Source organism: Cavia porcellus, unplaced genomic scaffold, assembly GCF_034190915.1.
Source record: "Cavia porcellus strain 051 isolate PalLab524CR breed Dunkin Hartley unplaced genomic scaffold, mCavPor4.1 scaffold_26, whole genome shotgun sequence".
NCBI lineage: Eukaryota > Metazoa > Chordata > Mammalia > Rodentia > Caviidae > Cavia > Cavia porcellus.
The window spans coordinates 28,017,193-28,030,642 of NW_026947509.1; the positions used below are offsets into that span (position 1 = coordinate 28,017,193).

A 13,450-nucleotide genomic window follows, 5' to 3' on the forward strand; every position below is an offset into this window, starting at 1 on the left:
GTGCAGGCTGACTGGAACCCTGGCCCCCAAGGATGGCAGTGACACACAGAGTCTGTAGGAAAATCTGTACCCACTTAAGGGAAACTGTTTACTTTTTGTTTTGTTTTTCTTTCTTCCTTTTAAAAAATTTTATATTTTGTATGTATGTATTTATTATGTCTTTTTGAAGAACGGTGTCACTATCCTGTTCAGACTGCCTTGAGCTCACTTTGTAGCCCAGACTGGTCTCAAACTTGTAACAATCCTCCTGCCTTAGCCTCTCCAAGTGCTGGGATTACAGGTGTGGTAACTTTTTCTTTAAAATTTTTACTAGCATATGCCATGCATAATGATTACATTTATTGTAGGGAGTTGGCACATGAGCATAACACATCTTAATTTTTTTACTTCCCATTTTCCCTTCCTCTAGCCCCTGTCCCTCCATCTCTTGTTTTTCCTCCCATAAGTTAAGAGAATCAGGAAATTCCTAATCCATTTTCTAAACATTGGCCTTAGGCAAGATTAAACTGTTAAGAATAGATATTTTGGGGCTGGGGATTTAGCTCAGTGGCATAAGTGCCTGCCTTGCAAGCAGGCAGTGGTGAGTTCGATCCCTGGTACCGATAAAAAGGAAAAAGACAAAAAAAAAAAAAAAAAAAAGAATAGATATTTTATGACTGCAGGTGGTTACTTTTTCAGCCATCCAAGCAGCCATCATTTCTTGTATCTAGATAGTCATCCATCCATCTATCCCTTCATCCATCTAGTCATCCATCCATTGATACAGCCATGCATCCATCCATGAAACAAACCATCATTCCATTTATCTAGCCATTCATCATTCAGCCACCCCCTGATAGGCTGCATCCATCCATGCAATCAACATTTCATCCATTATCCATCCTTGTAACATCATTCCAGCCATTCACACACTCTCATCTACTCGCCTACTCATCCAAGCCAGGACCCAGCAACCCATCCATCCATCCATTTGTCCTGCGAACATTACCTGAACCTTACTGACAACTGCTGGGTACAGAAATTGTCATAAATCTATGAGCTCTTGATGGTGAGTGAAACTTCTGTGTACAGAGGAGGCATCAGTGTTGTTTGGTGAATAGCCTAGAAACCATGAAAAATATGTGTTCAAACAGAAAAGTGAATGAGCAGAGGGTAGGATGTGGGTATTTGGTGTTGAGTAGTGCACTGAGGCGTGTCTTGGCCCCATCCCTCCACAGGCCTCCTGCTCTGAGAGCCCATTTTCCAGCAGACATGATGTGATTCAGACAAGTCGGAGATGCATAGGGTCTGTGTGTAGCCAGCACTTCCTGCTGGGGCAGGCACTTGGCCCAGTCCTTCTTACCCAGTCCCCACCACTATGCACTCCATGCTGATTGTGACTTGCTGGTGATGCAGCTGCCAGGGCTCAGGGTGCCCAAGGAGTGGACTCTTGGAGCAAAGAGGGCCCTGGGCAATGTAGGGGCCTCAGGAGTGATGTCACGGGGCCAAGGGGGTGCTCTCCTTGGGCCCTTGGAAGATGTTGCACAGCCTGGAGGCTTCACCACCACTGAGGCCTGCTGTGTTGCCAGGAATAAGAAAGCTCATACCAGCTGGAACATGGGCGCCATCCTGGAGGGGAACCGCAGTGGCTTTGCGTGCAGTGGGCCCAAGGAGCAGTATTCCCAGGAGATGATCCTGAAGGCTGAGGAAGGGGACTACGGCTGGATTTATGGGGTTCTGAAGGACAATCTCGCCTGTGCTGACGTGGCTGATGCAAAGGGTTACACTGCGCTTGCTGCAGCTGCTGTAAGCTCCTAGCCCCACGTGTCGGGAGCTAAGGAATGCTGAACTGGGGGGGGGGGGGAAATCCCTGCTCGTGGTGGGGGTCCTCAGTCCCTGGGGTGCTGAGGGGTCCACACTGTCCTCCCTCCTGAGCACTGACAAGGTCCTACGGAGGAGAAGAGCTGGGCATGTCGCTCTCTATGTGCTGCTGCTCTCTGCCCTTGTCCCCCTCTGCTCCAGTGGGAGTGCTGTGTCTGCCCTGCAGGCAGGCCGTGGTGGCAGGTCCTCACCAGCATAAGCATCTCCTCAGCCCTCAGTGAGAGCCAGCTGCTGTCCCCTGAGCCTGGCCTGTCTCCCTCTAGGTACATTGTCACAATGACATCGTCAGCCTTCTCCTGGACCACGGGGCCAATGTGAACAAGTTCACAGATGAGGGCCTCACAGCACTCAACATGTGCTTCATCCTCTACTACCCCAGCGAGTCCTTCAAGCTCAATGTTGCTGAGAGGACCATGACCCAGGTAAGTCCTCCTCGGCCACTGGTCCACTCGCTGCCCCTACCTGTCCTTTGGACTCTAATGTCCACCAGTCACCTCCTCCTGAGAACCAGGCTCACACAGGGTGAGTGAAAAGGCCAGGCTGGTGGGGAGGGTTAAGAGCACTGGTCATAGCATCCCATGTGCCATGCCACCGGCTGAGCCACTTGTGTCTCTTAAAGCTTCTGGCACGGCACCTTGGGGGCCACAGCGTGCCAGAAGGTGCAGTATCCATGATGATCCCCAAGCAGGTCCTTGGAATGTGCCTTCTCACAAGTCCTTGGTGGCACTGATACCATTTAACAGGACTGAGCTCTGAGGGTGGTGGCTCACAGCAACAGCACCCCGAGCACTGTGCATTTGAAAGAAACGCTGCACAAACCACAACACGAGCCCCCCCCCTCAGCCGTTTCCTGAAGCTACACTAAAAAGTAAATCAGCTGACAATAATTTTAATAGTGTGTTTTATTCAGCTTAAAGAATCCAAAATAAGGTCCTGTCTTCTGGTAATCAGTATAAGAAGAATGCTAGTGAGATGTTTGCCCGGGGCTCTCTGTGACAGGGACAGCACTGCTTGGTACTGGATGGGCTGTGCCAGGGGCCAGGGAAAGAGTGGGGGCACCTCAGTCCAAAGCCTGTGACTGGCTGAGCCTCAGGTTTTGGGTGGTGGCTGCCCAGGTTTCCCTTTCCTCTCTGAGGGTGAGAGAGGCACACCTCAAAGCCACTTCCATCCCCTTCCAAGACGGTGCTGGGGCTGCTGATGACAGTTGTTGGATGAGCTACTACCATTTCTTCTTTCTCCTAATGGTACTCTTTTGGGTATTTTTCAAGGAAAACCTGAAGCCCTTCCTCATTCCCAAACCTTCACCTCTGGTTGTGGAGACAAATGTGGAGTCCACCTACGAGGTGGTGGAACTTGGCCCAGACAGCAGGGAGCAGAAGCTGCTGTCACACACCTCTGGCAGCCAGGAGGATGAGCCGGCCCTGGGCACTCTGCAGTCTTCAGAGTCCAGTTTCCCTTCAGGGCAAGGCATCGTCAGTGACAGGGAGAGAAGGCTGGAGGCTGTGCCAGAAGGCCTGGACACGTCCCCCACATGCAGCGAGATGCGCTTTGACTCCAATGTCTGTGTGCACAACTACTCCATTCAGCTGACCAGGGGCCTGCTGGAGAAGAGTGCCCAGACTTATAGCACACTGCAAGGCCCCACCACCCCAGACCAGGGGACTGTGAGGAGGATGGCGTGGTCCATGGTCGAGTAAGCCACTGCAGCCCGAGGGCAGTCTGAGCTTGGTGGACACCCTTCCTTGCCCTGCAACAACCGGGCAGTGTGTTCAGGCATGTGTGTGGCATGTGGGGTGTGCGGATGTGTGCATGATGTGTATGTGGAGCATATGGGGTGTGACTTCCCAGATGGGGCTGGGTGCTACTCCGCACTGGATGATCATGGTCTCACATAGGGCACTCACCCTGTGCCCCTGCTCATGAGTGATCCCCCCCTTCCAGGTCTGGAGCACAGCAGGGACTGGCTGGTAACAGCAGTTTTGCTGTTTCCCCTGGGGTAGGAACCAGGGCCTCTGGAAGGAGGTGACCTAGGCATTTCCAGACAATGCTGTGAGTGCTGAGTTCAGCTGTTTGTAGGGCCAGTGCTCTTCCTGGTCAACCTTCCCCTCGGAAAGCACCTGCCCTGGGCCATGCAAGGAGATGATAGCATCCCCCACCCCATCTCCACAGACACAGATGCCGGTGGCTGACCATCAAGCTGCTTCTGCACCGAGGCGCGGACCCCAACCTGTGCCAAGTGCCCATGCGAGCCCTGTTCTTCGCTGTGAAGGCCGGGGATGTGGATGGGGTGCAGTTGCTGCTGGAGAGAGGGGCCAGGACTGACATCCGGTACCCACCCCACGTAGGCACTCACCCTGGGAGGCACAGTCATCCAGGACTGACGAGGCCCCGGGCCCTTCCCACTCAGCCTGCAGGGCCCATGCACTAGGACTTCTTGGTGGGAAGGTGTCAGTGACTTCTGAGGACTTGAGGCAGGCTCAGGGAGGAGCTTCCTAAGGAGCCTCACACAGGGGAGCAAGGGCTCTGGCTTAGCAGGTGGAGAGACAGGTGTTGCTGAGCACAATTCTCAGCCTGAAGGTTCTGTCTTTGACCTGGCAGATGCAGCCAGTAACACCCTTAGTTGAGAAAAGCCACAGATTTCCTACTGTCAAGGGAACTGTGTGTGTCTGACTTACGCTTCCTTTGGGGACATCTCTGCGGTTCCTCCACACTGTCCTCTGTTGCTCCTGCCCAGCCTGGAGACTGTGTCTGGCAGGGCTGCTTCAGCACCCACCTCCTGGTGGACTTGCCCCATATGGGCGCTGCTACGTGGTGATTCACGCTTAGAGAAAGTGCCCCCTAAAGGAGGAAGTTCGGTTCCATAGGCTTTTTTTGTGGTCTCCTGACTCTGTGGACTTTGCTTGTTCAAACTTCTTCCGGCTCCTGCGCTGTCCCCTGGGGCAGCAGCACCTCCTGCCTGGCCCATGTCTTTTCCATCTTCTGGGATGTGGCTCTGCAAGCACCTACGTTGGGCACAGGGCCTGGCTCCCTTGAATTTCCCTGCTCTGGGGTGGGGTGTGTGCAGCCCTGGCCCGGCTCCTTTTTCCTTCTGGAGAGAAGTAGCGGAGGCTGAGCTTTGGTGTCTGTCCCCAGGTCCCTTGTTAGCTGCTCTGGTGGTGGGGAGAGGAAACAGGTGTGCCGACAAGTAAAGGCTCGCACTGATGGTCTTCATTCACTTTAGCGTTTTACCATTTGCCCGAATCCTGATAGTAGTTGGCTGTTTGAAGTCTGGAGGAGAAACATCTAGGCTGGAGCAAGATCCCCTGCAGGTCCCTGTAGGATAAGCAAGAAGGCCTTGTGTCGGTTCACTGACTGCTAGACTAGGGCTTGTCGGAACCCAACTTGAAAAATGTTGGAGAGAAAATCTCAGGCTGAGAACCTTGGGACTCTGCCCATGGAGCAGGCCAGGGCTGCTTGTGCAGGCTGTGCCGTGTCCCATCTCCCCGGTATGCTGGCGACCTGTACCTCCAGCATTTATTTCTTTATGTAACTGTTCTAGGGGAACTTTTTGTGGCAGAGCATAGAAAGTCACCCCACAGTTTTGGGCAGTTCCTCCGCCTGGGTGGTATCTGACATTGCCTGCATCTTTGCTGAAGTAAAATTGTCATGAATAAACCAACTGAGACCTAGCCCACTGGCAGTTACTGCTAGGTGAGCAAGTTCCCAGTGGTCCTGTTGGCTGAGTGTATCCCTGCTGGGACTTGTGTTTGTTACCCACCCCCCAGCAAGGCAGGTGTCCTTTGTTCCTCACAGCCCATCCCCTCCTGGGGGCAGAGATTGGCACCTCAGTATGGCTTAATTTTGTATTTCTTCTGGTGGTGGTGAAGTTGAGCTCCTTGTTTGACCTTCATGTTAGCAACCATGTTAGACCTTCATAATAGAACTAACCTGTAAAGGGAGAAGGTTTTACTATCTTGGTTACTTTTCTCATTGCTGAGACAAAATAGCTGACATCCAGAGGTAGAGGGGGAAAGGTTTATTGTAGATCACAGTTGGTAGAGGTCTCAGTCCATTGTTGACTGGCTCCAAGGCAGGGTGGCATGAGAGAGGGGCATCGAAGAGGGAAAATAGTCTATGGTAGGGCAGGAAGGAGGCAGCGAGCAGCAGCAAGCCTGCTTTCCTTTCCCCTTTCTACCCATCCAGGCTACAAGCCTGTGGATCTGTGCCACAACACCCACAGCAGGGTGTTTACCCACACCCACAGCAGAACCTGAGGACTTCTCCTGGCCTCACTTCTCAAAGGCTACCTCGCCCAGTGGCACCACCCTGAGGACCAGCCTTCATCACATGGGCTTTCAGGGGACCCTATCTTCACACCATAGCATTGCTGGTCATCTCTATGTCCCCTTTTGTGGAAGGCCCAAATACCACCCACTGTGCTCTTGTAGGTGTGGCAGGGGGCCACTCCTCCTGCAGTGCCTTGCCAGGCTTTTGGACAGCAGGGTGGTGATCTTGGTTGTGGCAAGGTGGGAGCTCCTTCCCATTTATGTGGAGCAGGAATTCCAAAGAATTGTGAGGGTACAGACCTCTACTCGGACCCCTGAAGTGGCAGTGGAGTGTGGTGTGTCTGTCTGATGACATGCTGAGTGTCAGTGCTCTGGCTGGCAGAGATGGAGGCAGAGCACGAGTTTTCTAGACTGACTATGCACTTACTCTAAGACAATGAGAAAAAAACCCCTAAAGCCATACAAGAACCCCAGCTCCTCTCTGCCACCCCCCTGCACACTGGCTGGTGTGTGGTAGCTTGTAGGTCTCAGCATTTCCACAGCTAATGTCACATGGACCTGGGCATGGTCCTGCAGATGCCCAACTGATGGCCAGAGGATGCTGTGGGTGAGAGTGGGCAGGTCAGGACCTACATGACTGGCACAGTGGTGGCGTCTGAGCCAGGCTCTGGCAGGGACCGGAGGGAACTTTTCTTAGTGGAAGGTGTAAGTCATTCTGATTCAGGCCTAGCATTTGGCTATGTGGCTCTGGGCATGTGTGGCTGGCATGGTGTGTTGAGAACTTTTGGTCCATCATTCTCAAGTAGGGTATTCTCCTGTCTCTTCCTTGTAGGCTTCTTGTCCTGTACTTTGTGGGGCTGTGCTGTGGGAACCTCAGACAGGGGCTAGAAGGGCCGCATCCTCCCCTTCAGGCTGTGCTGCAGTGCCCCTGGCATCTGCCCTTATCTGGGGTCCTGAGCTCTCAACTGCCTTGCTCCAGGGTTGCCTGCCTCACCCACCTGTGCTTCCTCTGCAGCTGGGGGCCCTGACCCCGCTCCACATTGCTGCCGCCCTCCCAGGGGAAGAGGGCATCAAGATCACAGAGCTGCTACTCCATGCCATCACCGACGTGGATGCCAAGGCGGCTGACCAGGATGAGGTGTATAAGCTGGGCAAGGTGTGCTCCTGTGGCTCGAGGGTAGGGGAACAGTCTGGGCTGGGCAGGCCTGAGAGAGCTTAGCTTAGCTGCATGCCTGTGGGGAAGTCAAGGGCAGAGATACCTGACAGGAGCCAGCAGCCGAGGGATCTGTGGAACAGGCAGCTCAGCAGAGCTTGAGAGTCCTTGCTGGGCTAGGGGGTCCCACAGTATATCTTGGAAGGGGACCATCATGGCTAGATCATTTCCAGCGTGTCCCCAAGACTGGCCTTGTGCAGAAGCCCTGCTGTCCACTGGGTGGGGTTGTCCTGGCCAGCCCTGCTGCTGCTCCTGACTCCCTTTGCAGTGGGGCAGGCCTCTTGCCACCACTTTGTCCCTGTCCTTGACCTGTGGCTCTCAGAAGAGGGGCCTGAGCTTCAAGGGCCCCTGGGCAGGGGAAGCGGTGGCCAGGACCTTGCTACAGCCTCAGCCTGGGTCCCTGTCATTGGGGAGAGACCCCAAGAACTGTGGTCACTGGGCAGTAGGGCAGGCAGACTGCAGTAGGGCTGATACCCACTGCCTGCAGGTGGCCTGGGAAGGATTCAGGCAGGACAACCACAGCCTCGAGGCTCCCTGGGTGCTGCTGGGAGGCCACAGGTGGGGCTTTGGCACAAGTACACATGGGGAACATGTGCCCCTCATTCACATGCCACCTGCAAGGGCAGCTCTGGTGCTGACAGGGACTTCCCAGTCCCTCAGCTGTGTCCCAGTTGTGTGCCGTCCTGTGAACCACACCTTATTTCTACTCTGGCCACAGAGCCTCATGGAGCCCCCTGAGTATGCCACAGTATTGGGAACACCCACGTGTGTGAGGCTTGAGAGGAGGTCGCAGGGTGGCCTCAGGGTGGTTCAGGGCAGGGACAGAGTGGCCACAATTCGGGAAGCTCCCTGCAGCATGAGGTGGAAGCATGTAAGTGGCAGGGCCTGTGGCTGTGGCTGACGAGCTCTACGCTGCCCACAGATGGAGCTGCTGCCCTCAAGCCTGAAGCTCAGCAATGAGCCAGGTCCACCCAGCATCTACTACACGGCAAGCACTCAAGTTGTGGAAGAGGGCGGCAGGACGGCCCTGCACGTGGCCTGCGAGCGGGAGGACAATAATAAGGTGAGTGGCTGGGCTGGGCTGGTGGGCTGCCTGTCAGGAGGGAGGGGTGTTCTCCTGTTAAAGTTGAGCCATGGCCAGTATGGGTGAGGAGGGTGAAAGGGGCCGGGCCAGGGGGACTGATGTGCTGAGCCCCAGGCGTTCCTGGGTCAGAGGATTCTTGGCCTGGCAGCAAGTGAAGCCTGGTGTCCTGTGTCTGTGTGAGCTGTTGTGTGCACAGCAGCATGGGTATGTGTGTGTGCCTGGGAGATGCATGAGTGCCCACATGTGTGTGCACATGTGTGCAGGAGCCACATGAGATGCTGGTTGTGAAGGTAGGGAGGCTGCAGTCTGCCCAGTCATCACATTTGCATCTCAGCAAGGAGAGGAGAAGGGCAGCTTTTCTCCTGTGAGGCTGTGGGAACAAGAGTGAGATGCAGGCTGGTCTCTGGGCCCCAGTGTCTGCTCTCCAGGGGGAGTGGGCCCAGTGGAGGGCTCCTGGTGGAACCTAGAGAGTATCCCTGCAGCGGGAGAGCTGGTGGGGCCACTTGCCATGAGTACTTCAGGGGATAAGAGGAAGGGGAAAGGGCAGCAAGATGGGTGGTCCTGAGGGGGCAGGAGAAGGCAGAAACTTCCAGGCCAGGACTGGGGTTGAGGCTGGGGACACCCCCACCCCATGTGGGCGGTGCCTGGCAGCCCAGGTGGGGTCATCACACAGGACCTCGGACCCTGGTGAGGGACATTCCTCCCCTTGGCGCCTACGGGGTCAGCTGTTCTGATGCAGCCCTGCAATCCTGCCTGTCCCTGGCCTCCTTCCTGGCTTCCACTCCTCAGGGGACATCTTTCTTCTTCTGAGGTCACCACACCTGGACAGTTCCGTGCCCTGGCAGGCATCGACATGGCTCTGTGGGTTGCGTGGCCTTTGCATTAACTGCCCTTCAGTATTCCTCAGCACGGGGCCTCTCTAACCTGACAGATTTCTGCCCCCACTCCCATAGTGTGCCAGAGATGTCGTGCAGCTCCTTCTCTCCCACGGGGCGAACCCCAACTTGCTGTGGAGTGGCCACTCCCCTCTCTCCCTGTCCATCGCCAGTGGGAACGACCTGGTGAGTGTGTTCTGTGCCCAGGGACCTGGGCCTGTGTGGCTTGTTCATCTGCCCAGCCACCCTCCTGTCCTTTAGCCCGTCTGCCCATTTGGTTGCATTCTATCCATCCATGCATCTACTCTGTCCAGGCATCCATCCATCCATTCATCCATCTATCCATCCATTCATCCACTCACTCCTTCCAGCCACAGATGTGCCCAACCTTGTTTGCACCCTCCTTCCTCCCCTCGTCTGTTCTTTCATCCAGCTGTTCAGCCACTGGAACACCACCATCTTTTCACTCATCCATTCCGCATCCACCCACCTGTGATCCATTTGCCCAACCTTCCTTTCACTTAATTATCTGTTAAGCAGCTATGTGGGCAGGTAGGCATCATCCCAGGCTCAGGTCCCCTCAGCCATCACCCACCCACCCTCCCACCTGCTGCACTCATCCATTCCCATCACCCACATTCCACTCGCTCATCCCTCCTTTTGTTTAACTGTCACTCACTGTGCACCTGTGTCAGGCAGGCACCACTGTGGGCAGGTTTGGAATAGAGCAAGGCCCTACACATCTTAGCTGAGGAAGCCAGCCAGTAACCAGTGTGCAAGGCAATCTCAGGCAGCAGGAGATGTCAGGAAGACAAAAGAGCTCAGTGAAGCAGAGTTGCCCAAGGGGCCAGTGAGGATGTCCTGATCCCGTGAGGAGAGGAGCCGCCCTTGGACCTGGCTCTGCCCCATGCTGAAGAGCAAGAGGGGCCAGGACCCTCAGAGCACTGCACCCTTGGGAAATGCCCAGAGGAAGTGCAGGAACTGGGTCTGCCTTGGGGCTGACCGCATGACCCCTCCTGTCCTTGGGTGGTCCTCAGCAGCACTGGGCATCATTGCCTGGGGTGGCCTCAGGGAGACCTGTGAGGGAGGTGACAGGCCAGCTGCTGAGGAGCCTGCCTATCCAGATCGTGAAGGAGCTTCTGTCCTGCGGAGCTGACCCCAACCTGCCCTTGACCAGAGGCTTGGGCACTGCCCTATGTGTCGTCTGCGACCTGGCCTATGAGCATCAGAGGAGCACAGACAACAAGATCACCCTGGTGAGGGGCACAGCAGGGCCCATGGGGCTGGGGGCAGCAGGCTGGACCACCCACGGAGCCTGTCCCACCTAAGGGACACTAAGCAATGACACTGTCACCAGTCAGGGCCTGAGGGGGCCCCCAAAGAGGAGACAGGGACCTCAACTCAGCCCTCAGGTAGATTCTTGACTCTGTCATTGAAAAAAAATTCCAGAATGTGTTGGGGGTGAGGCACCGGCAGAGCCACTGGTCAGAAGAGAGGGTAAAGGGGCTGAGCCCACTGGAGTGGCTCAGGGTTCACTATGGCATACGGGTTCTGACTGCACCCACAGAAGCACATGGCTGTCTCAGGATTAGCCGAGGCGGGCGGACCAGGTGGTCAGTATCTTAATTGTGCTTCCATGCCCTGCAGGTTCCTTCCGTTCTGAGGGGCAGCTTGGTCCCCCGTGATGACTGTTCTCTCTGGGGTTGGGGCTCCCACTGGGGGATGCAATCTCAGTGTCTGTCCTCCATGCAGCTTAGTTCTTGCACTGGGCTGGGCAGAGCCTGCTTCCTGCCGTGCCAGCTGCCAGCAGGGTGTCTGTGGTGCCCTGTGCTCTGTGCAGTCAGTGCTCCGCCACTGCTGGGGAGAGTTTGCTGGATGTCACACCCATATGACTGCACACACATGCATGCTTATGGTCGACACACCACTTGTGCACACCCACAGATGTGGGTGCATATATGAACCCATACATGCATGCATACATGGGCTCTCTGAGCACCTTCAAGGCAAGATGAAGCCTAGGACTCCCCTGACCTTTGCTTCATGGCTGACAGATGAGGAGGGCAGGGTGGGAGCCTGGACCTCAGCACTGGGCGGAGGCAGACAATGGGTTTGGGATTATCTGGTAAGGTGAGGGCCCTGGTTTCTCACCCCTTTAGTCTGTTTATCTCCAACTGTCCCACACTCCTAGAGATGTACTCCTGCAGACCCCCTCCTGGACATCCTGCTTCCAGTGGGGCGGGGCCCCAGGCTGCCCTCTATAGTGATTTTGTCTTCAGGACTTGGAAGCCATAAGCCTTGTGACCTGTGCACCAGCCCCATGACTAGGGTGACTCCTTGGCTTCCTGGGTGGCCCTGTTTGTTTGACAGGCTCTGTCCCCTCAGATTGACCGGCTCCTGGACCACGGGGCCGACATCCTGAAGCCAGTGATGCTCACACAGGGTGACAAGACCGCAGTGGGCACAGCAGTGGACTATGGCTACTTCAAGTTTTTCCAGGTATGGCCTGGTCCTGAGCGGGGCCTATGGGGACCTGGAGTTCTCTTGGGCAGAGCTGGGGGCCCTGCAGCCACCCTGGCATGGTAAACATGTCTTGTGGGCATGTGTCTCATGGTGTCCTTATGGTTACCAAGGATGGAGACAGCACAGTACAGGCTGGGGTGACCCTGGGGATGCACCCGCAGGGCTGGGGGCAGTGCTGAGGCCCTGTGGTGCCCCACAGGACCGGAAGATTGCCCACTTCCCCTTTCATGCGCTGCTGCCATCTGAACGGGAGACCCTCCTGGCCCGGAAGAGGCTCCTGGAGCACATGGGCTTGCAGCTGCGGCGTGCTGTGCTTGCCAAGGAACAGGAGTGGGACAGGAAGGTGATGTGCCAGAGCAGGAAAGGTACGTATATGTGCAGGGTGCACTTCCAGGCATGTGCCCCAGCATGCAGCCCCTACACGCTCCACAGTGCACCCAATTCTGCTTCCTTTCCCCCCCGAAACCCCCACCTCCACTGCCCACCCTGAGCACATCCACCCGTGTGGGCATCACCTGCCATCGCATCACCTGCCACCCTTCACATCTGCATGGACAGCGCTTTTCTCCCCTAGCCCTCTCACCATGTGCATGCCCTGCAGAAACCTGTGCTTCTTCTGGCACCCTCCCCACAGGCGGGCCCCAGGTCCCATGTACACTGCCCGCCACACATGCATGCATACACAAGCACACGCATGCTTGCTCTTAGCCCATGCATAGCTATCTGTGTGCCCACCACTCGCATAGGCCACATGCACCTCCCTGCACACCCAGCTGCCCCTACCCCACATCCTCCGCAGCCATGTCACACCCTGTGCTACTGTACCACAGGTACACTTTTCCCCTCTGCCTCCCTGTGGAAACCCTGCTCCGCTCCACATAGCTATGCCCTGCATCCTGGGGTGTGTGGCCTTCTGCATCCCCTGCTGGCTGAGAGGTGGGGGTTCTGTGTAACTTCTTGTCACTGAGAAACCAACCTAGAAGACAGATTCCCATGGTTTCAGAGGCTTTAGTCCCTGTCACTGGCTCTGTGGTGAGGCTGGCGGTGGGTGGGGAGCAACTGGTGAGGCTGAGGGGCTCACCTTGTGCTTGGGAAGGAGAGGGGAAAGTGGAGGGGAGGTGAGAGGGTCCAGGGAGAGAAAGGAGTGGGGGGAGGGGGAGGGAGAAGAACGGAGTGGTGAGAGCAGGGGTGGAGGAGGGGAGAGGAGAGAGAGGGAGAGGGAGAGGGAGAGGGAGATCCCTTTTATGCACGCCCTGCCCCAAGCCCATAAATTGTGGCTCCCTAAATGGATTAATATATTTTGAGTCAGCCCTCATGACCCCATTGCCTTCCCAAGGCCCCACTCTGAATGTTGCCACACTGGTGCCAGGCCTTGGGCACATGTGCTTTCAGGGGATTGCTAGGGTTTCTATCTGGGTGTCCCCTACAAAACCTCAGGAACTCAGAAGTCGGGGAATCACGGGAGGCCCATAGCTGACTTGCTGGGGGTGTGGCCTGGAAGGGGTCCTCTCCCTCCCAGCTCCTCCCTCTGCTCTGTGCTTCCTGTTCACCATGCCCCAAGTGGCTCCCCTCCGCCAGACCCTCTGCCGTGTTGTCCTGCCTCAGAGCTGCTGATTGCAGTTATATCCAT

General features: G+C 56.0%; 1 protein-coding gene across 13 annotated transcripts in view; it reads left to right on the forward strand.

The window, feature by feature from the left end:
- Ankmy1 (ankyrin repeat and MYND domain containing 1) overlaps positions 1-13,450 on the forward strand; it is a 29,684-nt gene that overhangs the window by 13,161 nt on the left and 3,073 nt on the right. For 5 of the 13 annotated variants that reach the window (XR_010043429.1, XM_063237002.1, XM_063237006.1 and 2 more), the window contains 10 exons: positions 1,569-1,785; positions 2,124-2,282; positions 3,129-3,553; positions 4,030-4,201; positions 7,141-7,302; positions 8,261-8,401; positions 9,376-9,483; positions 10,335-10,553; positions 11,683-11,796; positions 12,020-12,185. Coding sequence is in view for 11 of the 13 variants with exons in the window: in XM_063237002.1 (XP_063093072.1) it covers positions 1,569-1,785; positions 2,124-2,282; positions 3,129-3,553; positions 4,030-4,201; positions 7,141-7,302; positions 8,261-8,401; positions 9,376-9,483; positions 10,335-10,553; positions 11,683-11,796; positions 12,020-12,185 (1,883 nt within the window). In the remaining 2 variants the exon portion in view is untranslated. Of the gene's footprint in view, positions 1-1,568; positions 1,786-2,123; positions 2,283-3,128; positions 3,554-4,029; positions 4,202-7,140; positions 7,303-8,260; positions 8,402-9,375; positions 9,484-10,334; positions 10,554-11,682; positions 11,797-12,019; positions 12,186-13,450 lie in introns of those variants that run through there. The other 8 variants (XM_063237003.1, XM_023566858.2, XM_063237004.1 and 5 more) reach the window with 8 other exon arrangements.